The sequence below is a fragment of the Trachemys scripta genome, chromosome 6 (assembly GCF_013100865.1).
Source record: "Trachemys scripta elegans isolate TJP31775 chromosome 6, CAS_Tse_1.0, whole genome shotgun sequence".
Classification (NCBI taxonomy): Eukaryota; Metazoa; Chordata; order Testudines; family Emydidae; genus Trachemys; species Trachemys scripta.
The window spans coordinates 41,068,189-41,095,626 of record NC_048303.1 but is presented as its reverse complement, the minus strand read 5'-3'; the positions used below and the strand labels follow the sequence as shown (position 1 = coordinate 41,095,626).

At 37.4% G+C, this 27,438-nt stretch overlaps 1 protein-coding gene across 1 annotated transcript in view; it reads right to left on the bottom strand.

Moving 5' to 3' along the window:
• Positions 1 to 27,438, bottom strand: part of HOMER1 (homer scaffold protein 1) — a 130,353-nt gene that overhangs the window by 51,564 nt on the left and 51,351 nt on the right. Inside the window, exons 3-5 of the mRNA XM_034774408.1 lie at positions 26,049 to 26,180; positions 18,971 to 19,063; positions 14,744 to 14,886 (exon numbers count right to left, since the gene is read on the bottom strand). Coding sequence (XP_034630299.1) covers positions 14,744 to 14,886; positions 18,971 to 19,063; positions 26,049 to 26,180 — 368 coding nt within the window. The remainder of the gene's footprint in view (positions 1 to 14,743; positions 14,887 to 18,970; positions 19,064 to 26,048; positions 26,181 to 27,438) is intronic.

Here is a 27,438-nt window from a genome sequence, read left to right as displayed (position 1 = left end):
TCCTTTACTGTGATGCAAAGTGATCTCCTAGTATTAAAAAGTGCTATAGAGATGTCCGATATTACATCCAGTATTTCAAATGCATTTTAAAGGCAAAGTAACATCTTGATGAAGTTTAGCATTTATTTGACTCAAACCAAACAACTCAAAAATTATTTCAATAGTTCCAATAGTTTTTAAAAGCGCTGTGCTTTTTTTCCCCCTCCAAAAATTTGGAGGACTCTTAAATGCAGGCGTCAGCACCATCATAAAATGAAAGTCTCTCTTTAAGTCTAGTTTTTAAATGTAGGATCTATCAAAGATGAGCAGTTTGGCAGAACGTCTTAGGTACAATTCTGCCAACACACATGTAGAGACTTGGAATTGGATTCTCCAGCCCAGTACAGCTGCTTTACACCATTGAGGCAATCAGAATGCCAACTTTGTCAATACCCGAGGGATGCTCACCCCCCCGCCACCCGTTCCCCCAAGGCCCTGCCCCCACCCCACCCTGCTTCTTCCGGCCCTTGGGAGGCGCTGATCGGCGGGGCTGCTAACGGGCGGGAGGCACTGGGGGGAAGGGGAAGGAGCTGATCCGCGGGATGCTCTAGCCCCGGAACACCCACGGCGTCGGCGCCTATGCAGGCAGCACAAAGTTGCACAGGGGAACTCTACTGCTACAAAGTTGGCAGAGGCAAAAGAGTCAGCTCCTGTGCTGGTCTCCCCCTCACCCCAGGGGCAGAGGGAGATAAGTGATGTTCCAGGGCAGAAGAGCATTCAGCTATATCATGTCTGATCTCCCACTGGTGTATAGTCACTGAAAGACTTTACACCAGAGGTAAAAGATAAGAGTTTCTCAACAGATCTAACGTGTGTGGGGGGGGGGGGGGGGGGGGGGGGAAGAAAGAATTGGGAGCTGCAATCAACTGCTGACAGCCCCTCTGCACAGTTCAGAATCCAGCTCACCCTATTTAATTTAAAAGAAAAAAATTCTTAATTTAACACTGATAGTTTAGATGTCATAGGTGGGGGAATTCTACAACCACAGCCAAAGAGGAAACTTCCAACTAAGAAACTTGTTCTGACTCCAATACAGTTGATAGTCAAAGGAAGCTAACCCGGAAATGCTTCTAAAGCTCAATTTGGTAGGCCACGGAGGGTGTGGGGCCCAGAGCTTGTGAAAACAACAGTGTTTTATGACTGACCAAAACGCTTCTTCGTGAATTTCCTAAACAGAGTTTGGGTGAATCCCTGATTGATAATTCACCAGGAGAATTGAGAGTATCATCAATAGCTATTAAGATCATAGAACCATAGAATATCAGGGTTGGAAGGGAACTCAGGAGATCATCTAGTCCAATCCCTTACTCAAAGTAGGACCAATCCCCAGGCAGATTTTTGCCCCAGATCTCTAAATGGCCCCCTCAAGGGCTGAACTCTCAACCCTGGGTTTAGCAGGCCAATGCTCAAACCACTGAGCTCTCTCTTCCCCCATTACCCTTACGCGCCACATGTGATAGGTTGCCAACTACTGAAGTTCACTGTGGCATAAGTTTCAGTGTGAGACATATTGGGTAATTATAACTTCCATACATAATAGGGCCCTTATAAACACCAATTGTGGTTAAAAAAATAAGCTTTTCAACCCTAATTATTGCAGCAGGTGGTGGTGATTAATGCCGATCTCTGGCCTCATCTATCAAAGTGTGGGGCATGTCCCTCCTCCTGGGGTACATTAGTGTACAAAGAATTAGCTGAAGGGGGTGGGAAAATGTCTAAACGAAGATGGTTAAGCCTTTAACAGCTTATGTTGGAAGTGAGGAGTGGGAGCACAATTGGTTTCATTTCTCTGAAGTGGCTCAGCTTTCAGAAGTCAGGAAAAGCTGCTCTACATTAAAAAAAACAGTTCCACTTGGTCAGCCACCCTTTAAGGTTTGGAAACACACAACAGCATGACAAATAGTCACCAACCACTCCAGGAACGCAAGTGAAATAAAAAGAGACAAAAATTCAAAACCGGCAGTATTGTTGGAGATATCTGCTCAGAAATTTTGACCATGTTTGTAGGAGACCCTGAGATTTATAGTACATAACTAAACTTCCTTGATTCCAGCAAAATCATCATAATCTTTGAGATTCTAAGGTTTAACAGAGGACTCCTGAACAGTAAAAGATATCTGATTTTGTTTCCCTCTCTGCTATCCTCAAATAAAGTCAGTGTTAGCTGCCTAAAAAGAGCAATCCGTACAGTGTTTGGCATTTTAAAAGTCATCATTTGCCATTAGTTACCATATGAAATATCACAATCCCCCTTTCTTTACAATAAGAAGTAACTGTGGCATCTGCTGGCAAATACTGCCTATTAAAAAAAATGGCATGCATTGAAGTTTACCTGGACACATGATGTGTGCTAGATTGGCATGAAAGAAGCTTATATGAAGAACAAAGCCCTCCACTCGTCTTTTGAAAAAAAGGTAAAAAACAAGAACAAAACCAAAAAATCAGGATACAAAGAATATGGAGGAAGATACAAGATTCTAACACTCAATTTTGGTCAGGTGACCCAGGTCCAAGCTGGAAACACTGTGGGTAATACTGAAGGAACTAGGAGGGATATATCCAACATTGGAATACAAGGCCATGTTATTTACTGTACTGAGCCTTAACCTCATTAGACCATACTTGGGAAACAGAGATATGTAGGGCTGCTGGATCTCCCTCTGCACCAGCAGCTTACTGGAAATTTTAAAGGGAACATTTTAAAATATAGCAATTTCCAGTACAGTTAATTCATTGTCTAAAGAAGTGCATTGTTCGGACTTCCAGGTCAGGATGAACCTTTCACTGCTAGGATACTGTACATCGAAGGAACTACTTGTGCTCCCAGACATAAAGTGTTGAAATGGTTTCCGCAGAATACACATGGAAAGATGAGTTAAAGTTTCAATGTAAAATTGTTCTGTGCCCAGAAAGTAGAACCTTATTAATACACCAAAGCACAAATTAAAAAGTGATCTATGTTCAGGTAGCTTCCCTGTCAATCTTAGGGAAGAAATAAGTGACAGAAGAATTCTAATTAAAATAAACTACTCTCTGCTTGTGGTTGCTTTTCTGGATACATTCCTTTTGAGTTACACCAGTCTAGCCTTCCTTAGACACACATACACTCACATTTGAATTTGGGCCCTGATCTCTGAAATACTTTATGTTGTTTCTTTAAAACAGCAGGATTCTAGCCAAACATAGCAAAGATTAACAGCAAAGTAGAATTATGTACTGTAGGACCTTGAGAGGAATAGGAGAATGGACAAACTGCAGTGGGTATGCTTGAGGGCAAAGGGATAAAAACATAAAACAACAAGGGAAAACAAAGAGCCCGCAGGGGGAGGGGAAAACCACTTATTTTAAGAAATGTGCACATACCAATCCCCATCTCAACCCGCTTCCCCCCGCCCCACACACCCCAACTTTATTTTGCATGACAGCCTCAGTTTTATATAAACCCAATGAGGCTTGAACTGGGTCCCTGGAGGACTGATCAGCACTCTAGTAACCAGAGAGGATTTTTCAGTCATATATGAGTTTTTAAAAATATATTAAAAAGGTGCAGCGCTAATCCATTAGCCCAGCTGTGATGAATGTGCAAGTTTGCATTTAGTACTATCAATCTAGTATAGACCATAACAAGAATAAAGCTGTTTTTTTTTTCCAAAAAAGTTTATTGTGCATGTGCAATAACAGATTTTAAAGTGTGAAACCTGACAGCCTTGTCTTTGCAAAACTTGACGCACATTAAATGCACACCACTTTAAATCAGTTTTCAACATAAATTACTTAAAAGCTGGTTTGGAGCCTATGGACTCCTGGGAGCTGAAGAGTTTGTTTAGGTACTGATGCACTGCCCTTTACTGGTGAAACTAATCTCCTTTGTGAAGCACTTTGAGATGTGCTGATGAAAAAGCACTATATAACAGCTAGGTATTATTATTAAAGAACATTAGATGGAGGTTTTAGAGGCCTCAGACTTTGGCTAAATCAGACAACAGGAAATTAGGAGATGAATTTATCTTCTATGTATTCATAAAAAGTCAAAACCAACACCAAATTAACCTTGAGATTATATTGGATAGATAAAAGATAGTGAAGCAGTTATTTTGTAGCAGAAGTAATATGGCTCATAGGCTCTCTTTCTTAAGCCTTTTCCTCTTTAAATTTATATGCCCTTCTGTTGGACTCCTTTCTAGTAGCCATGAGGAATACTGACATCTGAAATCTAAGTTCAAGCCTTTCTTCTGCTCCATAGGAACCAGACCATGATATAGAATCTAGTTAGGTACTTAGTTTATTGAGTTGGAGTTATGTAAGGGAAGATTTGTCTGGCAGCAGAGGCAATTATATAAATCTTTTCTCTTTTGTATTTGATGAAAACTTTTGCCCTTAGAGGTATCAGGATGGTAAGCAAATAAGTCGTAACTTAATGGGTACATTGTTCCTTCATTTCATCAGTGCATTTCTTTTCTCCTAGTGTATTAAATTTGTAACAGACTGCTCAGGTATATTTTGGACAGCTCTAACTTGGAGAGGCAGGGGAAAGCAGGTATCATGTGAATGAGAGTTAAATATTCTTACCTGCAAGACAGATTGCAATAATTTTGCTACAGTCAAATTTAAAACCTTTAAGAGTTTCCCCACCAAAGTGGGGGATGAACATGACCCCTCGCAGGTTGATAAAAGTCACCAGTTCATGGGCATCTTTCTGATGAGTACAAATGTTAGGCACCTCATTTCTGAAGACAATTTAAAGCATTTTTATAAGTATTATATTCAGCTAGGACTCTGAAGAGGCAGAGTATTCTGGTTATGAAATACTTTCACATATGAACTTCTCTAGCCAATTGGGATGCAAGCATGTTTACTACAATTTGATGAGTTAGGTCTGGTTAGAGATATGGTTAAACAGGTGTTGTGTGACCTGAGAGAGCAGAACCCTTATTTTTCATAAAAGGCACGTTTCTTAGAGAAGAGTCATGACTATCTTAAGTATTGTTGTGGCTATCTGGATTAACATCTTTATCATAATTTTTCCTAATAGCTGCAAATTGTTTTATTAATTTCATCCTTTTGGTGGAAAAGCAGCTTTCATTTGGCCTTTTAGGAGTTACCTTTGACCAAATACACATTTGTGGTTTCAGATCCAAGTAAGATGACATTCATTGTTACAGAAAATACATAGAAGTAAATTCTTCATCCCTCTTCCCACTGGTGACTCAAGAAATGTCATTTCCACAACGGAACTGTTTATTTCTGGTTAAAAATGCTTCATGATAGTCTGCTTGATCATTCTGGAATACACTTTGCTAGAATTCACAACATTTATTTGGTGTCCATTTTCTGTGACAAGATTTAAATGTTTTAAGGTGTTTAGAGACATGTTTGACAGGAAAGATCTTTGTGACAAAAGTTGGACTCTTCAATTTAGCTCAGTGGAAAGTATCACAAATACAAGATAGATATTTGCTGAATGAAAGAAGGCAGCTTGGAATCCCTAGTCCTACAATGAAGAAGGTCTATCATGCAGTTTAAATCTACTCTTTGCAGTGCCCTAATGTTCAAACAATGACAAAAAAAGCTTAAAGATGGAAGTGTGTGTAAGAACACGACAAGGTGACATAACTATCTTTCATAGAAGGATTTCCCTACAACTCATCCCCTAAAGATTTCTTCATTGGAAGGAAGATAAGGGTCACAGTCTTAAAACTCATGATATTATAAACTGTGTATGTATTCTCACAGCATTTCAGACCAAACTGTCTCATAGAAGAATGCCAGAGGCATCACACATGGACAAACACAAAACAATCATATAATGTTACAACTAAAATAAAAGACATACTACGCTCAATGACATTTACTAGAAAAAACTATGATAAATAGTAATCAAACAGCAGGAATCTTATCACTAACCTATAATCTCAGCAAAATTTGAATGGAATAGAGCTCTTTCACCAATGCCTCAAAAGGACAAGAAACTCATCACTCTATATGTGAGAGTGGCATTTGAATAGGAATAATGAGTGTCAAATATTTGTATTCTTGAGACATGCCGGGGCAATTCTAATGGCTATGCTTAAAAGCAACTCTCTTAACCAATAGAGAACTCGGAATTTGATTCCTTATTTTTAAGTACCGAAGGACACAATCCAGGTTTATGGAGCCATAAATAGTATTTATCATCAAATAAATATTTTTTTTTTAAAATATAGGGTTTGAGAGATCTGGTTTTTGAATGGTTGAAGACTGTGGCTGTTCCTGATATTAGAAATAAGTTAATCCGTTAAGCAAGCCATCTCCAACTTTTAATTTTTATATAGAATTCTTATGGATGTGATAAGCTGGAGGGGAAAACAGCATGACAATATAGATTGTATGAACATTCTTTTATGTAAACTACATGATGATTGTCTTTGTCTTCTAAGAATGTGCTTGATATACTTATATATTAGTCAAACAAATAGTGACAAAATGATTATTCTAATGGTGTATGGATTTTAGTTACAATTACCACCAGTTCCTACATTTGCTAAAATTAGCTCCAACCAATGCAGATTTCAGTTTTGTACATGATTTTTCAAGGCATCTAGCAATGTGTGCTTTATGTCTACATTTACAACAGTATGATTAATCCTTCTTTCACCCCCACTTGTGGAGATTGCTAGTGTAACTAAAGGTAAGTATCAAAGAGATCTGTATTAAATATTCAGTACAACATTTTCTGGTTTGAATGTCTTCATAGGCCTGACTATATAATCTAGAAATTCCTTATTACTTACTGGGATTGTCACAATTAGGAAAGTTTTTAGAAGAAATTCAAAGATTTGAGTTAAATGAATTCAGTTAAAGTTGGCTAACATTTTTCTTTCAAATTAAGAACATAACACTGACAAACACTAAGAATTTAATTTTTTTATTGATAGGAAACTCCTTAGGCTAAATTCTGGAAGCCCATGAGGAGTGCCAGGGAGAAGGGGGAAGCAGGAAGCTCTTCCCCTCTCCCTATGCACTTGTACAGTGGACAACCAGCATACTGGTCTTGAACTTCTTCTTGAGCACAAAGGATAGGAGGACAGCACACAGACAGGTGCTCCACAGTAGTGAAGGACAAGCTGGTTGAAGTGAAAGCCACATGCGGCTGGTCCGTCCCCCCACTTCACCTTCCCCCACCCACTAGTGGCTGCATGCCAGCACTGGCAGGGAGAACACATTACGTTGTTTAATGGGTGAAGTAGTCAGCGCTTTGAGCACACCTCAAGGCATTCTTTTCTCTTCACAACAAAACAATTGAATCCATTAGAGTTCTTCCTATACACACAGAACTTATCTTTAATGAAAAAGTTACCAGTCACTTATAGACTGTTTAATTTTATAAAAAGGCAAAACTTTTAAAAGAACCTAGCTCTCTTTAGGTTACTATTTAGAGAAGCTATATCAACAATAATATTGTTTTATAAAAGGTCAAATTTAATCATTTCATTCAAAACTGGTTTTTTTAAGACCATGCAAAAGAAGCTAAAAATGACAATATAAAGGGAAAATATACATTTGGATTCCAGTACAAATTATCTCCATATGCCCTAAGTCAGGGAATGCAATTATTTCAACTCTCAACTTCTCTTTTGTAACTCAGACAAACTTAGTAAGAATTCAACATAATCCATGAAATATAGTTTTACTATAATGCAGAAGTAAACCCAGAAATATTCAAGTCTTTTAGCAAAAGTGCAATTGTAACATAAAATAAAGAAGCAAATTGATCTACTAATAAGATTTCTGCACACAACCTTTAATGAAAACCCATAAAAAAAACAAGGACTAGCAGCAAGGTTTTTTTGTTGTTACAACACTGGATTTACATGCAACATTGTCAAATGGTATTCAGTCTAGACAATAAAAGATCTAAGATATAACCAACATTTGAAATAAAAGCCTATTTTTCACTAAGGCAGTGAATCAAATTTTCTTATTAAAACTTATTTGAATACAAAAATATGAATTATTTTAATGAACAGGCTATATATATCTATTAATAAATCTGTTTACTGTCAAAACATTATGTAGAACATTCACTTCTTTTTCCAAAATATAACACCATATATTTAAAGTTTCATTAAATTTAATTGGCATACCACAAATGTATTGTACTGAAATATATATAAAATTTTGTATTACATGAAATGTGAGGTAACAGCTTCAAGTCATGGTTGCTGAGAAAAAAATCTTTCAAGATCTGTCAAAAACAAAGTCCTCACCTATTTAGTAAAGCCTTTGAAAGCTCAAGTTTATCACATAGTTTTATAAGGTATTGAGAACTGAAATATATCCTGCTAGGAAAACAACACTTTGATACTTTATAAACAGTTACTAGGCAAACTCAAAGTAATAAGATAGGAGTTCACTGACCTATTTATTAAACTTATAATTTTAGATCTGCTTTCTAAGGCTGAATAAAGTGCTCCTTCTTAACTGTCTTTCTTCTCTCTGGATGGCATTTTACAGTTAACATTTACAAATAAAACTCAGACTGAGGATGTGGAAAAGAATTAACGCCCCTCCAAAAAACAAACAAACAAAAAACAAAAAAAAAACCCCAACACATCTGACGGTATTAAAAATCTTAGTCCTTTCTTGCCCCTTTCAAGTTAAGCGAGAAGATAATTTGTGCATTTTACTAGGTCTCATTTTACTTTACACATGACCTCTGGTTCATTAGCAGCTTCCTAAAAACTAGTTTGCATATACAGGATATACATTGCCTAGACAGGGCTGAGAAGAAAGAAGACTGGTGAAAAGTGCACCTTTAAAAGTGCATGATGCCAACAATTACTTGTGGCATCATAGGCTACAAATCATTTTATTTTTTATCTTATGTTTCAGTTACCAGAGCAAGGTAAATGCAATACTATATTTTAACTATTGCAAAAGGGAGAGATTGAACTGCAAAACAGTATTACTGGATCAGTCAATGCTAACTACAGTAGTCACTTTCATATTTCACAGAATATGAATGGGGTTACAGCAATTTAGTGACAAGCAGAATTTGTCTCAATATTGATAATTATTTAACTAAAATAATTAAAAGTTAAAGTTCGCAAAATAGCCAAACCTCTGTGGTGTGGTGATTTACATGGTGCTGTAAGTTACTATTTGGGTGCAAAAATGCTACTTACACTTTTTTCTGACCTAAACTTATGATGCTGACATATTGTGCAAATGTGCTAAATAAAAGCAACTCCACTAACAGGCAAAAAGAAGAGTGTGTATATCTGTCAAAGGGAGTATAGCTGGCCAAAGAGAGAGTGCATCATGAGAAAACTATAAATCAAACCTGTTCTGTAGAAGTGCTAGCAGACTAGAAGTGACTAACAGGAAAGGTGCAAACTAAAGTAACACCCCCTACACCTCTGATCATCTGTTCTCATCAACACTCACATCCTCCCCATCCAATCCACACAACACTGCCACTAAAATCCCCTTCTTTGACTGTTATTCTACCATCGCCTCTTTGAATCCTTCTACCCTCTCTCTCCTGCTACTGGATCAAGTTCAAGCTTCTTGTAACCACCTCTAAAGTCTTTCATTCCCTCTCTTTATGTACCTGTCCTTGTCTCATCTGCATGGCCCTCCTGCCTCCTCAGCTCTGTCCATTAAATTAGCTCTGTCTGCCAATTTGTCAGCTTCTTCCACATTGCTCCCATGCCTTCTTCTATGAGCTGCATTTTCTGAGCTCACGGCAACCACACTCCCTGCATTCACAACTCTCCTGAAGACCCACTTCTACTATACCATCAGTGGGAAAACTAGCTGACTTATACTGTACATCTGGGAGTAATGTGTGTGTGTGTGTATGTATATGTATATATATATAAAATTTATTACACACACACACACACACACACACACACACACACACACACACACACACCCCCTATTTGCTGGAAAAATAAACTTGTTAAGCTAACCTTATTTTACCAAATGGCCCATCACTACTTTTACCTTGCTATTAATTTGTTGTATCCTTTCTCCCTACCCTCTTTGTGAACTCCTTGGAGAAAAGATCATGGTTGATTTTCTGTTTAGAAAGTACCTATCAAACTGTGGACACTATCAATAATAAACATTAAACATTTTAAAAATCCAGCACTACACATAAGAGCCTTTACATGCTCTCCATTGGTCTTCACAACCAAAAACACTGCCAAGATATCAACTTTGTCACTACACATTCACCAGGGAGACACCTGACAATTGCATAGTAGCAATAATTTCAGAAATGCACTACTGTGACAATGAAAGGGGACATTCACTTTGTTCTTTACAGCAGTGCTATGGGCAATAACCATCACTAGTTATCTGTGCATCCGGAGTGGTGGGGGTTGGGTGGGGAAGCATCAGAATGGTATATCAAGGTAGATTAAATCCGCCAAGTATTGAGAAATGCTGTCAAGATATAGCAGGCACTACAGGACTGTAATTCCTGTCTATAGTTCAGTTCTTGTGAAAATCCCAGATAATCTACAACGTTTAGTGTGCATTTTACACAAATGGTTTTCCTATGGGCATCTGCAAGTTGAATTGTACAGCAAAACTCAACTGTCAAATCAATACAGCGTACCCTACCAACTAGTGCACCAAAAACTGCATCTCTCTAACTAGTCCATTCAACATTGTAGAATCCCATCTCATATTTGCACTTCTGACCATGACTACTTGCCTACGTAAGCTCATTTTACATCTGTTTTGTACACGCACTACAGAATTTGGCCCATTGAGACTTCATTAAACCTAACACCAAACCATTACAGAAAAATCAAGGCAACTGATTTTCAAAATTTAGTTCTGTCATAGGCTGGGGCGGGGGGGAAAAGTTTTTACTTAATTGAGTTACTCCTGAAAAGAGGCAACTTTATATCTATCAGAAAAAATATTGAATTCCAGTATAGCAAAGACTGAGTTCTCATAATCCTCAATAAAAAATAACTTTCATATGAAACATTTTATACAAATAAAACTCCTTGAAGAATAATATTTCTCTCAATGTTAAATACCACTATATAAAAATCTGCAATTGAGCTTTTTAGTAAAATTAGAAAAATGGCTTGCTGTAATCTGTATTGAACTACAGTATAAACTACTTAACCCAGAATAATTTAACTTCACAAGGTTACCTCCTTTGGATTTTCTTCTGAAAACACATGAATGGCTCATTGGCTAACTTGTAAGTAGCCATTAGCAAAAGAAACACTGGCTTTGTGAAAATTAACTTCATGAATAAGTGACACTCTAAAATACAGAGTCAATACTGGAAGACAAATCTTAGCTAGTAAAGTTAAACATAGTATAATAGAATATTAAACAGAAAACTCAAAATACATACATGAAGTAGACAGAAAAGAGAAATGCAGAAAAAGTTTTGTAACATTGTAGTTTCAGAAAAATAATTGTACATATGGTTCATTTAAAAAACGTCCAAAGTAATTTTTTCCATGCATACTCAGTGAAGATGGAGGTCCATTTACTATACTGGTGTAGCAGAAATGACTATTCATTATGTAAGGGGCAGTTCTTGCAATGATCATAATTTTCTTTTTTAAAAACACTGTGGACTTAGCCCTTTCCTTTTTCACACAAAATATTTATAGAAAATTTAAACATGCAAATGTAAAAAGTTTAAATAAACCCATTGACCAGAACCCTGTCTTCAGGATTTCAGAGAAATGCAATACAGTAGATGCTCATTAGTAGCAACTAGGGCTGTCAAGCAATTAAAAAAATGAATCACGATTAATATGCGATTAAAAAAATTAATCGTGATTAATCATGCTGTTAAATTATAGAATACTATTTATATAAATATTTTGGATGTTTTCCACATTTTCAAATATATTGATTTCAATTACAACACAGAATATACAGTGTACAGTGCTCATTTTATATTTAATTTTATTATATTTGCACTGTAAAAATAAAAATAGTATTTTTCAATTCACTTAATACAAGTACTGTGGTGCAATCTATCATGAAAGTTGAACTTACAAATGTAGAATCATGTACAAAAATCCACTCAATTCTACTTCTTGTCCAGCCAATTGCTCAGACCAACAAGTTTGTTTACATTTGCAGGAGATAATGCTGCCTGCTTCTTGTTTACGTCAGCTGAACGTGAGAACAGGTGTTCACATTGGACTGTTGTAGCTGGTGTTGCAAGATATGCTAAAGATTCATATGTCCCTTCATGCTTCAACCACCATTCCAGAGGACATGCGTCCATGCTGATGTTGGGTTCTGCTCGATAATGATCCAAAGCAGAGCAGACCGACACATGTTCATTTTCATCATTTGAGTCAGATGCCACCAGCAGAAGGTTGATTTTCTTTTTTGGTGGTTCAGGTTCTGTAGTTTCTGCATCAGAGTGTTGCTTTTTTAAGACTTCTGAAAGCATGCTCCACACCTCGTCCCTCTCAGATTTTGGAAGGCATTTCAGATTCTTAAATCTTGGGTCAAAGTGCTGTAGCTATCTTTACAAATCTCACATTGATACCTTCTTTGCGATTTGTCAAATCTGCAGTGAAAGTGTTTCTAAAACGAACAACATGCTTGGTAATCATCTGAGATGGCTACAACATGACATGTATGGCAGAATGCGGGTAAAACACAGAGCAGGAGACATACAATTCTCCCTCAAGGAGTTCAGTCACAAATTTAATTAACGCCTTATTATTGCATCATCATCAGCGTGGAAGCATGTCTTCTGGAATGGCGGCCAAAGCTTGAAGGGACATACAAATATTTAGCATATCTGGCACGTAATTACCTTGCAATATCAGCTACAAAAGTGTCAAGTGAATGTCCATTCTCACTTTCAGGTGACATTGTAAATAAGAAGCAGGCAGCATTATCTCATGTAAAAATAAATAAACTTGTTTCTCTTAGCGATTGGTTGAACAAGGACTGAGTGGACTTGTAGGATCTAAAGTTTTACATTGTTTTATTTTTGAGTACAGTTATCTAACAAAAAAATATACATTTGTAAATTGCGCTTTCACGATAAAGAGATTGCACTACTGTACTTGCATGAGGTGAATTGAAAAATACTATTTCTTTTGTTTACCATTTTTACAGTGCAAATATTTGTAATAAAATATAAAGTGAGTACTGTACACTTTGTATTCTGTGTTGTAATTGAAATCAATATATTTGAAAATGTAGAAAAACCATCCAAAATATTTAATAAATTTCAATTGGTATTCTATTGTTTAACAGTGCGATTAAAACGGCAATTAATTGTGATTGATTTTTTTGAGTTAATCACGTGAGTTAACTGCGATTTATCGACAGCCCTAGTAGCAACATATTGTTATCCTTTTGCTATGTTGCTCCTAAATGGCTGTTGCTATGGGGAGTGTTGACAATTCACAATAGAAAAAGTGGTCCCGGGGAAACACTGCTCATCAGCAATGGTTGCTTTTAACAAGCTGTTGCTGCAAACAAGCGTCTACTGTATTTTGAATATTCCTCCCTCAAAAACATAACAATCTCTCTCTCTCTCTCTCTCACTCAAAAAAAAAAAAAAAAAAAAAAGACCATTTCCTCTACAGACATACTGGGACTATATTGGTGACAGTTCAAATATAAAAATGACAACACACACAGTCACTCGTCAAAGAATTTTCAAGTGCAAAATGAGGAGTATTTTAGAGTTTGGAAATTTGTGAACTTTTCCAGGTGATGTTAACACATTCTTCATAAGGAACACTGAATTCTTGAACAATTTAAAGTCCATGTCTCTGCTCATCCTGATTTTCCCCCACAAAATTTCAAAAGATTCTGTTGTCGCCCAGTCTCTCAAGCACAATCTTAGCAATTTAAGAGTTTTAAACTCTTCTTAAACTGAATCAAACTCATAATTTAAGAGAAATTTAATATTTCAAACTTTGCTTGACTTATATATTTACCTAACTTTTTCCTGCTCTACTTATTCTGCTTGTAGAGAAAGAATGTCCCATTTATTATAATTTCTAATATTCAAGCTAGATCCATTTTAGCTTAGAACTTTCAACTTTAAATAAAAACATTGTTTCAATCTTCCTAAGAGGCAGTGGAGCAAAACATGCTCAGTTTAATACATTATAATTCATGCTGAAGCACAAATGTAACTTTCTTCTATATTTTGAAAAAAATATTGAGGAATATTTTAAATGGTCAGAGAGATGTTTAATTAGAAGGCTGCTTTAAATGTAAGCACTTCAGGATTACATAGACACATTCATCTTCCAACAACTTATCACCACAAGGCTGAGTCTAATGTTATCAGTCTTTTAAAATAATTTAAAGTGAACAAAAAAAATGTAAGTTAATTGGAACAAGTTCTTTGAAGCAGTTAATTCTGCTGAGGTCTCAGGCATGTAAGTATTGCTTCTTGTTAAAGGGACACCTTGTGTTTAGGAATAAAGTGCTTGTACTAAAATATTCACATTGTAAGAGAAATTCCAAAAAACCTCCTCAGTAGATTTTCCTATACAATTTTTCTGTGAAAACAGACTGTATTGCAAACATGAAGCTGAGTCCTGTACTTTGCTTTTTAAAAAAGAATATTAGATTCTTTAATTCAGGACACTGCCATTTTGGAGCCATCTGAAGAAAAAAAGGTCCCTTTAACAATGAAGTAAACATGTATTACTTAATTAATATGTGTGAACTGAATCTGTACCTATGTGTAAATGGCAATGCATTCTGGGTTGGTTCAGCCCTTGGTTCCGAGTTCTGTGTCACTTCTGGAGTTGTTCTTTCATCATCTGTTCCATTAATGCTTTCTGGTGTTAAAGGAGATTGAATGTCCCCTCCTGCTGATTCCTTTAGATAAAAAAAAAAAAAAAAATTACAATTATCTACTAAGCTTATGCCACAATCTGCATATAAACAATGAAAAAATTAACATTTTTAAGTGCATGGTTACTAATTTTAAAATGACATTAAGCTGAGGCACCCAAAATCATCAGTATACAAATTTGAAAAACCAAACAAACACCCAAGCTATCATGTGATGATTTAGAAACTTAATATTAATTATACGAAAAGACTGTACACATCAATATGTACAATATATCAACAAGTACACAAGTAGGTCAATCAAATTATAATTAGTGCTCTCATATAATTAGAGCTTCCACTAGATATTAAATTATTTACCTGCAGCCAATTGGTATTCCAAAAGTGAGAAATTCTTTCCTGCCTTTGAAAATATCAAAGACTGTTTCTAATCTGATCCTTTCAAACAAATTCTCACATCTTATCAGTATTGCAGTTAAATCAAATTGCCACATATGGGACTAACTTTAAGAAAGTACCATCAATATAAGTGATCGGTAAAAATAAATGCTACTGAACATAAAAGCAACAATTCTCTCTCAGCTGTCTGGGTAGTGGAGGATGCCCACTTCGGGTTGGGAAGAAATTTTCCCCCAGGTCAGATTGACAAAGATCCTGGGGAGTGTGTTAAGCTTCCTCTGCAGCATGGGGCCTGGGTAATTTCCTGGTTTGAACAAGAGTAAATGGTGGATTCTCTGTAACTTGAAGTCTTTAAAAATCAAGATTTGAGGACTTGTGGAAATGGCAGAAGTGCTAAATGACTTGTTTGTTTCAATTTTCACCAAAAAGCTTAATACCGATTGGACATCAAACATAGTAAATGCCAGTGAAAATTAGGTAGGATCAGAGGCTAAAATAGGGAAAAAACAAGTTAAAAATTACTTAGAAAAGTTAGATGTCTTCAAATCACCAGGGCCTGATGAAATACATCCTTGAATACTCAAGGAGCTGACTGAGGAGATATCTGAGCCATTGTGATTATCTTTGAAAAGTCATGGAAGATGGGAGAGATTCCAGAGGACTGGAAAACATCAAATAGGGTGCCAATCTATAAAAATGGAAATAAGGACGACCCAGGGAATTACAGACCAGTCAGTTGAACTTCAGTACCCAGAAATATAATGGAACAAATAATTAAGCAATCAATTTGCAAACACCTAGAAGATAATAAGGTGATAAGTTACAGTCAGCATGGATTTGTCAAGAACAAATCACGTCACACCAACTTAATAGCTTTCTTTGACAAAGTAACAAGCCTGGTGGATGGGGTGGAAGTGGTAGATGTGGTACATCTTGACTTTAGTAAGGCTTTTGATACTGTCTCACAGGACCAACTCATAAACAAACAAGGGAGATACAACCTAGAAGGAGCTATTATAAGGTGGGTGCATAACAGGTTGGAAAACCATTCCCAGAGAGTAGTTATCAGTGGTTCACAGTCAAGTTGGAAGGGCATATGAAGTGGGGTCCCACAGGATCAATTCTGGGTCCGGTCCTGTTAATATCTTAATCAATTATTTAGATAATGGCATAGAGAGTAAACTTATAAAGTTTGCAGATGATACCAAACTGGGCGGGGCTGCAAGTGCTTTGGAGGATAGGATTAGAATTCAAAATGATCTGGACAAACTGGAGAAATGGTCTGAAGTAAATAGGATGAAATTCAATAAGGACAAAGTACTCCACTTAGGAAGGATCAATCAGTTGCACACATACAAAATGGGAAATGACTGCCTAGGAAAGAGTACTGCACAAAAGGATCTGGGGGTCATAGTGGACCACAAGCTAAATACGAGTCAACAGTGTAACATATTGCAAAAAAAGCAAACATCATTCTGGGATGTATTAGCAGGAGTGTTGTAAGCAAGATACAAAAAGTAATTCTTCCGCTCTACTCCGCACTGATTAGGCCTCAACTGGAGTACTGTGTCCAGTTCTGGGTACCATATATTTCAGGAAAGATTTGGACAAATTAGAGAAACTCCAGAGAAGAGCAACAAAAATTATTAAGGTCTAGAAAACATGACCTATGAGGGGAGATTGAGAAAATTGGGTTTGTTTAGTCTAGAGAAGAGAAGACAGAGGGGACCGGATAACAGTTTTCAAGTATATAAAAGGTTGTTACAAGGAGGAGGGAGAAAAATTGTTTTCCTTAACCTCTGAGGATAGGACAAGAAGCAATGGGCTTAAATTGCAGCAAGGGCACTTTAGGTTGAACATTAGGAATAACCACCATGAGAGTTAGGAAGTTTAACACTGGAATAAATTGCCTAAGGAGGTTGTGGAATCTCCATCACTGGAGGGTTTTAACAGCAGATTAGACAATCACCTTTCAGGGACGGTCTAGATAATACTTAGTCCTGCCTTGAGTGCAGGGAACTGAACTAGATGTCCTCTCTAGGTCCTTCCAGTCATATGATTCTATGAGATTCAGGGGCGGCTCCAGGGTTTTTGCCGCCCCAAGCGGCGAAAAAAAAAAAAGCCACGGTGGCAGCTCCACTGCACCACTTTCTTCTTCGGTGGCAATTCGGCGGCAGGTTCTTCCCTCTGAGAGGGACTGAGGGACCCGCCGCAGAAGAGCCCGACGTGCCGCCCCTTCCCCTTGGCCATCCCAAGCACCTGCTTGCTCAGCTGGTGCCTGGAGCCGGCCCTGATGACATTAATGCCTTCGTTGCTACAGTAACTGAGAATCAGACCCTAAATGTCTACTTTGAACACCGACATGGCAGCAGACTATAAAACACTTTAAAAAAAGAACAGTAAAACTGGAGAGAAAAAGTCATTTTAAAAACACTAAGCAACACTCAGTATATTACTGAAACCTGGTGGGAAGATTCCGATTATTGGAACATGAACATCAATAGTTACGATCTTCTTAAGGAGAAGTGTGGGGGCAAAAGGGGAGGGGGAGTGACACTGTCAAAAAATAGCATTACAGTAGAACCTCAGAGTTACGAACAGCTTGGGAATGGAGGTTATCGTAACTCTGAAATGTTCATAACTCTGAACAAAGCATTATGGTTGTTCTTTCAAAAAATTTACAACTGAACGTTGACTTACTATAGCTTTAAAACTTTACTATGCAGAAGAAATATGATGCTTTCCCTTTTTTGTAGTTTATGTTTAACACAGTACTGTACTGTATTTGCTTTTCCCCCCCTCTCTTCTGCTGCCTGATTGTGTGCTTCTGGTTCCAAATGAGATGTGTGGTTGACAGGTGAGTTCATAACTCTGGTGTTCATAACTCTGAGGTTCTAATGTACACTTGTTTCCAGGTCAGTGACAACTCTGAAGCAAATGACCTTTAATGTTTATGGATTAGTGTTTTAACAGATAAAGCACAAGATGGGGTAACTAGCTGGTATCACACTAGAGAACAGAATGACTGGCTCCTTATTCACTTATCTATAATGCGTAGGAAAAAAGTTGCATTGCCACAGGAGACTTCAATCCAAGTGACATATGCTGGAGGTCTCTCACTGCCAGTACTAAAACATCTTTGGAAGTTCTAAAAAAAATATAGATGTCAATTTCTTAACTCAAAAAGTGCTGCATCAACCACAGGGCAATTCTATACAGGACTTCGTCTTGACAGAGAACTGATCTCAGAACTCAAAATGAGTGGTTGCTTAGGTACAAGTAATCATGACTTAATTCTGTTTGTACAAGTTCAGTCAAATCCAAACCAGTAACATATGTGCTTGCTGCTTTAAAAGGGCCAATTTCACGCAGCGGAAAATAATTGTGAGTCAAGTCAGCTAGAAGAAAAAAATTTAAACAGAAAAATATTAATGATAATTGGGAATTGTTTAAGCATGTTTTACTAAATGCCCAAAAAGCCACCGTGGAGAAAGAAGGCTACGCTGGTTTAAAATGCTCTAGTTCAAGCGCAACTATTGGACTTGAAGCAGGAATTAAGTCCTATCGCCTGTGTTAGTAGTCTAGTGTGACCACTTGCATAATTCAATGGTCACTGCCTGCCAAATAAATTAATAAATCTATTAAGCTATAATAAACAAAATCTATTAAGCTATAAAGTTCTGAGCTCAGATCAAACCATAAAACCCACCTGTGAAGGTGTACTTGTTAGCTCCATCTTTTCTTGGGATTTCTCCTTTGCTAATCGTGCAGCTTCTTTGAATTCCTGAAATTTTTCTGCAAACTGAAGGTACATATGTTTAAAAAGATTATAGTACAAATACAAAATAATTGTTACAAAACATCTTACAAAATAAGACCACTACAGATTCAGTCAGTCAAGGGTTTTTCCCCCTAGTAAATGATCACTTAACCAAACTGTGCTGTATTATTTATAGTACATGAGTTTACATATGCTTAAAAATCCATTTGTAGATGGGCAATACAGACACACCCATCAGCAAACAACCACATTAAAATTGTGATATACCAACAAAATATAATGCTATACGCAAATGATAGTGTGAAAAAGCCATCTCAAGCATGGGTATTAAGTGTGTTAGGTAGCCTTAAAAAGCTTCCTTGAAGTTTGAAATTCATTTTCCTCCTTACAGATGTTGAGATGGATGTAAAACCCACTGAAGCCAATAGGAGTCTCTTGGTCTTCAATGGCCTTAATCCTTTCTCATGTGGAAAATACACTGATTTCTCCCCATATCTTGGCTAAAACTGAAACTCAAATGGGTGAAAAATCAACCAGAGGAATACTAAACCAAATTAATCTCTGATGCAACTCCACTGAAGTCAATGGAGTTACACGAAGGATCAATTTGTTTCATTACGGCTAAGTAAATATTTAGTTAAGGATAATTTCAAGGATTACTATTCACATACTTTGTTTCATGAATTTTCATAAAAAGGTCAATGTTTCCGGCACAGAGTCTTCTTCCTGAAAACTGTTCAGTTAGTTCTAATAGTGATTGAGAAATTTTTCTGAATTAAATGTTAAATGTAAACATGATGGGTTAAATTAATCTTTTGAGCAACTTTATTAAAGTAATGGAATTACAGAGATGAATTTGGCTTGATGTGCCTAAACCTGACGAGCACGGCACTCATCGTAGTATCCAAGCAACTGTTTTCATTTGAATTATAATTTTCTTATTCAAGACCTCCTTGAGAGCAACTGGTTTTGAAGAAGCATCTGACTAAAGAGTTTGCAGAAATATTTTAATTTCTCTGATACTGGTATACTCAGGTTTTTTGTTTTGTTTTTTTACACTGCATATGATCGCATGGATTTGGAGGGAATGGAAGATGTTATTGTATTACACAACTTTCTCACCCGTTTTCAAGCAAAACCTGACCTGTTGCCAAAGATCTAGAAATGGAGACAAAGAGGACACCAGTTTCTCAGAATGAAAGCAATTCTGAATAACTTAATCCAGAGGTCAGCTGCTCAGCTACTGTAAATAAACCTGCTTTGTAGATGGTCTACCAAAGTCTGGAGGAATGTGGTATCCTCCTCACTGGAATTGTATCAATTTTCAATAAAACTCAGATTTATTTTCCAGGAGATGTGAGAAAGCATTCAGAATTACATCTCCTTCCTCTCAAGTCTCAGAAGGTGGTGATTTAGAGAGAAAATGAGTCAGAAGAGTTTTTCAAGAAGTTTAGGCTTCTTTCCTGGAACACACTGCAGACTCCTAACAGGAATCTGATTGTAACAAGGATTTCTCTTTTCCTAAAGAAAGGTAAATTCAAGAAAGCTCATTCTGCCCTTCATATCCTAATAGAAGAGAGCTGGATCTCTCCTTCAGACAATAAAATATTTTTAGTTGAGTTCTTAAAAACCAAATATAAAAATTTAACAAAAAAAGAGCAAACTAGTGTCATCTAAAATAGACAGTCATTACTTCTTACACAAAAAAGGCAGAAAATGCCAATCATCTTGGAGAACTTGGTTCCTTCCAAAAAACTCCCCCTAGGCACCGACCTTGAACAAAAACAGTGATGTACTCTAAATTGAGTGAGAGAGGGGATGGAAAAGACTGGTGACAACATGACCAAGTAGAAGCTGAGGAATGACCCCAAATGCAAATGTGGAAAGCCTCCGCAATCACTTGAATGCTGTCTGATGCAGTACCCCTTGTCAATATCCTCTCCTCCAGAGAAACTATTTGAAATAAGTGAGACCACCAGATTTTGGCTACAATTTCGGAGCGACAAGCTATGACTAGGACTTCTCACACTAAGGTTTCTTTCTTCTCTTTCCTTTGGATTCCAACATCCCCACCAGATTAACATTGTACCAGAAAACTAAAGTTCCCTACTCAGGAAATTGACCATTTCACAACTAGGACAAAATTTGTGGATTAAACATATTTCAACAAATTATTACATGATTGACAGCTTTGTGACTAATGGGGCACTGTGCACAAAGTTCCCCAAAGAGCATCACTATCCCATCTAGGTGCCTCATTGCCTTTAATATTACAATACATTTCCAATATTCCCTGAAGCTAGCAATCAACCTCATGGGCACCTCAGTGTGTGCTAAACAAATAATTTGGCTGCATCCTTAGGAATTTTCCATACATAACAAAAATGAATAGTCCTCTCATTCAGCGGAGTTCTGTATTCTGCAAATCAGCTACATTCCACTCTTAAGGAAGCAAAAGAGAATGTCATCTCTGTTTAAGTGACTCAAGCTTGAAAGATCAACTTTTTTATTTGGACATTCTCACCATATTCCTTATCTGAAGATTATTGGCTACATTCAGAAGAAGAGATTCTCCATTGCTGCACACATTGTGTAGTCATTCACTCTTGTGCAAAATGAGTACAAAGGGAGGATGTTCTGATAGGGTAGCATTTTACATGTTTTGCATTTGTGTATGAATATGCAAGGTGCAAAGCAGTGGGAAATCAGGCCAAAAAGTCTAGATTGAAATTCCAACGACTCATTTTAGAAGTTTTCTTAGACCTTCCAAACAGCTAACAAGCCTGAGAAAATTTTCTTAAGAACATAAGAACGGCCGTACTGGATCAGACTAAAGGTCCATCTAGCCCAGTATCCAGTCCGCCAACAGTGGCCAATGCCAGGTGCCCCAGAGGGAATGAACCTAACAGGTAATGATCAAGTGATCCTTCTCCTGCCATCCATCTCCACCCTCTGACAAACAGAGTCTAGGGACACCATTCCTTACCCATCTTGGCTAATAGCCATTAATGGACTTAACCTCCATGAATTTATCCAGTTCTCTTTTAAATACTGTTATAGTCCTAGCCTTCACAACCTCCTCAGGCAAGGGGTTCCACAAGTTGACTATGCGCTGTGTGAAGAAGAACTTCCTTTTATTTGTTTTAAACCTACTGCCTATTAATTTCATTGGTGACCCCTAGTTCTTGTATTATGGGAATAAGTAAATAACTTTTTCTTATCCACTTCCTCCACATCACTCAATTTTATATACCTCTATCGTATCCCTCCTTAGTCTCCTCTTTTCCAAACTGAAAAGTCCTAGCCTCTTTAATCTCTCCTCGTATGGGACTCTTTCCAAACCCCTTATCATTTTAGTTGCCCTTCTCTGAACCTTTTCTAGTGCCAGTATATCTTTTTTGAGATGAGGAGACCACATCTGTATGCAGTATTCAAGATGTGGGCGTACCATTGATTTATATACGGGAAATAATATATTCTCCGTCTTATTCTCTATCCCCTTTTTAATGATTCCTAACATCCTGTTTGCTTTTTTGACCGCCTTTTAACAATTATAGTAGTTTAGTTCCAGGAAGCATGACCTCATGTCCTGGATAAGAAACAAGTTCTCTTAATGACCTTTTGGAGCTACTGTATACAGTTCCAGTCCTCCTATTCTGTCAGCAAATTCTTTGGTTCAAGAAAATAAAGGGAACTTTCCTTCAAGGGCGTTTTTCACCTTAACCATCAGTAACAGATGCCTTTTCCCAGTGAACAACTCAATTAACAGATATGTTTAAATGGAGATTCTTCACTTCATCCTCATATCTTAAGATTGCTTTATAGCTTTTATCTCCTCAAGGTTACATATTTGCCACCAGAGATTCCAGAGTCTGTTTTTCTTTCTCTCTCTTGTTCTTTTTCAGCATTAGTATTTTCAGTTTGGTGATTTTCACCAAAGTAATGATTACAATAGCTGCGCTGTGTTGAGGAAAGAGGCTATCCTGCTTGGATGATTGGTTTGGGAGGGCAGTAATACCAGCAGAAGAGGAAGCTGTCCACAAAGTGAAATTACTAGTCTAATTTTTAGGATTTATTGTCAACCTAGAGAAGATGTGCCACCTGCTAAGGGAACAGGCAATGGTCAGGCAAGTAGCAAGTTGAGAATGCTACTTATTACGAAAAAGATACTTGTTTTACAACTACCTTGTCCTCCACAGCTCTGCTTGTCTGTTTCATCCATCTATCGTGTCTACTCATAAACCTAGAAAGTAAGCTCCCTGGGGCAAGAACTGTCTTTTTGCTATGTTTTTACAGTGGCTAGCCCAATGGGACTCTGATTAAGGCCCCTGTATACTGATGTAATTCAAATTATATATAATGAAACAGCTCATCTAGGGGCACTGATAGTCACAAACATAGAAAAGGAATTTTAAAACTGGAATTATAGGTAACGAAGGAATAAATTGTTTCAGAAATTTCAGAAACAAATGTTAATATAAATTAATATTTCTCTGGCACCCTGAGGCCCCAGTCACAACTGAAGTCCCATTCCACTAGGCACTGTTCAAATACCTAGTGAAAGGCAGTCACTGTGGACAGGACACAGCGACAGAGGAAGTGAGTTGCCCAAAGTCACACAGGAATTTAATAGAGTTGGATTATAACCCAGGTCTTCTATTGTCTCAGTCCAGTGTCCACTAAATAAACTTATTTCCCAATTCAAAAGTGACTGAATAGATTACGATCAAAAAGTGAAGATTTCTTTTCCCCCCGCTAAGAAGTTTTCATAATCTTTTCTTGCATTTTGCTATTTTAAAAACACACAGACAAAACAGCTTAATTTTAAAACTTCAGTCTTGTTTTGTGTGTGAGGCGGGGAGGGAGTCCTGAACAAGGATTGGTGACTAACATATCTGTAGGTTTAATAATTAAGATAAGGAAGGCACCATGAAAATAACATACTGAACATGTACTGAATGTTCATTATCACAAACTTCAGAAAAAGACAGTTTGATTTTTATACAAAAAGTTTACATATCTGCCAAAGAGCATGGAATTCAGGATGTGCACTGCTTAACAACTACTTCCTACAATAATTCTAATTTTTTTCAATTCCTCATCAGCACATTGGTATCACACATGCAAATAATGATATAGCCAACATATACGCACATCCCAAGAGGATTAAGACACCACGAACCACAGAAAGGGGCAAATGAAGAGGCAGTATCAAGATGCTAGGGAAAAACAAACAAACAAAAAACATAAAACAGGAATTTCTGCTCCTTCTTCCAACATTTGGAAGAAGGCTGAATACAAGGCACTCTTATTACGCTCGTATGAGATTCCGTTTTGAGAAATGAAGAGAGTGACCTGCAACAAACTACACCTCTACCCCGATATAATGCTGTCCTCGGGAGCCAAAAAATCTTACCGTGTTATAGGTGAAACCATGTTATATCAAACTTGCTTTGATCCGCCAGAGTGTGCAGCCCCGCCCGCCCAGGAGCACTGCTTTACCGCGTTATATCAGAATTCGTGTTACATCGGGTCGCATTATATCATGGTAGAGGTGTAGTACATTAGAAAGGAAAATCAAATCAGCACTCGTCAAATAACCCTTGTAAGTATTAGCAATGCAAGATATACACCATGCTAATGAGTAATTGTCTCTTGGGTAGATATGGACACCAGTTTAGAGCGATCTACATTAACTTGTTTTTTTAAGCTTACTGATGCAGTGATGTGTGAGAATGCACATGCATATTATATTATAATCAATGTCACTCAGAATTTTTTCCTTGGTTTTGTGTAACTTAGTAGAGATTGATACTATTTGATTATGAAAAGCAGAAATAATTTTAATAAGTAAATCACAATAATATCCAACTGGACAGATATTCCATCAGGAAATATTTTGAAGGGGGTGGGCACAAGGGAACTGTTGTAACTCCTTGATCTGGACTGAGGCTGGCTCTACACTTTCCTAAGTGTAGAGTGGATGCAGTAGTGCAGATAATCTGGTTTAAGGGAGCTCTAAGGAAAGCAAAGGTAGGGTCTTCCGGAAGGCCTCAGGTTCTCTGGAAAACCAGGTAATTCAGTGAGAAAACCTTTCAGGAGTTTCTCTATTTCAGTATGCCCTATGAACTACTGCATGCACTTTGAACAACAGACTGCGAGTTGTTAGTATTGCGGCACTAAAGACATCAGGAATACTAACTGGGATTTCTCTGGGAAATGTGAGCAACTTACCTCCCACTATGAAAGTGGACTTTTATTTTCAAGCAGGCCAGCATAAAATTTCACATACTCCACAAGGTGTTTCTCAATATTGCTGGTAATCTATGTGAATTTTCTATACTCTAATAATAACCGTTTTATTTTACCTCTACCGTATTTTTCTAACTTTCCCTTAAGTTTTCAATTTTTAAAATGTTTGTCATAAAATATTAGTTATATGGCAGAGAATGGAGGAAAAGATGAAAGAAGAATGTGGGTGAAAATTACAGTTGTAAAAAAGAGTGTGTCACTGACTGAGCAAAAATTTTCCTCATGAGATCTAAATATAGAAATTTTCTTCCTTAAAAGAAAAAAAGTAAACTGATCTTCCATGTAAATGTTTTGGTTTCCTACAGGGAAAAAATTCACTCGGATATGACAAAAGAGAAGAGAAAATCTGACATTTTACATTGTGCAGTAAGGTTTAAAAAAAAAAAAAAAAAAAATCTAAAATTTCTCCCTTAAAAAAAATTAATGGGTATCACAAAGCAGTTTAAAAACTTGCTTCCAGGGTTGCCCTTCTCACTTCTCCATATTATAAAGGCTGGATTCAGAGAATATGTAAATATTACCTTAACACTATTGAGTGTCAAGGCTATACAAGATATTAATTTGGTTCTAGCTCTTCCTGACTGTTCAGGGGGGAAAAGAAATAACCAAAAAAAACCCCACCAACTTCCTCCTCCCCCCCCAAAAAATTTTTTTCCACATCTCTCGGGTATTTTTAAAAAACAGGTTTACTTACTTTTGAAAGATGATGTTCAGAGGAAAATCCCAAGCCATAGACAGTATTCGCCCTGCTGTCTGCCCACTGGCCAAACTTCTGGGATGTTTTAGTAAATGTCATGTTGGGGGTGATAGTGCTATTAATTATTGCCTGCAAAGAAAATGTAATAGCAGTCGTAAGAAGTTCTCACCACATTTTAAATAATGTAAGATCCATCAGCAAACATACAGATATATCCAAATATTTGGGTATAGTTACATGGTCTCAAAAGAACTCTTTAGCAAAGCCATATAAACTGGTAGCCATGATTTAGAGGTGATACAAACTGTTCCAAACACATCTAAGTTATTAATATGCAGAGTGGCACTTTTTTCTAGGAGAGATGCCAATGGGGTCAGAAGGAAAAAAAAACAGATTTTGTGATGGGTACGTTGATGCATCATTCTAAAGACATACTGCTAAGACAGCTGTTGTCTTGCACTAAAATAAAAGCTTTGAAATGTGTGTTCAGAAACACAATTTTGTAGTTTTCGGTACTCTTCTTATTGTTCCTTTATGTGAACATGGCTAGCATTAATGAGATAACACCTAACTATAAGAAAAAACCTCACATCTCTGTGTTTTAAATATCATAGAATATCAGGGTTGGAAGGGACCTCAGGAGGTCATCTAGTCCAACTCCCTGCTCAAAGCAGGGCCAATCCCCAACTAAATCATCCCAGCCAGGGCTTTGTCAAGCCTGACCTTAAAAACCTCTAGGGAAGGAGGTTCCACCACCTCCCTAGGTAACGCATTCCAGTGCTTCACCACCCTCCTAGTGAAAAAGTTTTTCTTAATATCCAACCTAACCCTCCCCCACTACAACTTGAGACCATTACTCCTTGTTCTGTCATCTGGTACCACTGAGATGAGTCTAGATCCATCCTCTTTGGAACCCCCTTTCAGGTAGTTGAAAGCAGCTATCAAATCCCCGCTCATTCTTCTCTTCTGCAGACTAAACAATCCCTGTTCCCTCAGCCTCTCCTCATAAGTCATGTGCTCCAGTCCCCTAATCATTTTCATTGCCCTCCTCTGAACTCTTTCCAATTTTTCCACATCCTTCTTGCAGCATGGGGCCCAAAACTGGACACAGTACTCCAGATGAGGCCTCGCCAATGTCGAATAGAGGGGAATGATCACATCCCTCGATCTGCTGGCAATGTCCCTACTTATACAGCCCAAAATGCTGTTAGCCTTCTTGGCAACAAGGGCACATTGTTGACTCATATCCAGCTTCTCGTCCACTGTAACCCCTAGGTCCTTTTCTGCAGAACTGCTGCCTAGCTATTTGGTCCCTAGTCTGTAGCAGTGCATGGGATTCTTCCATCCTAAGTGCAGAGTCCTGCACTTAGGATGGAAGAATCCCATG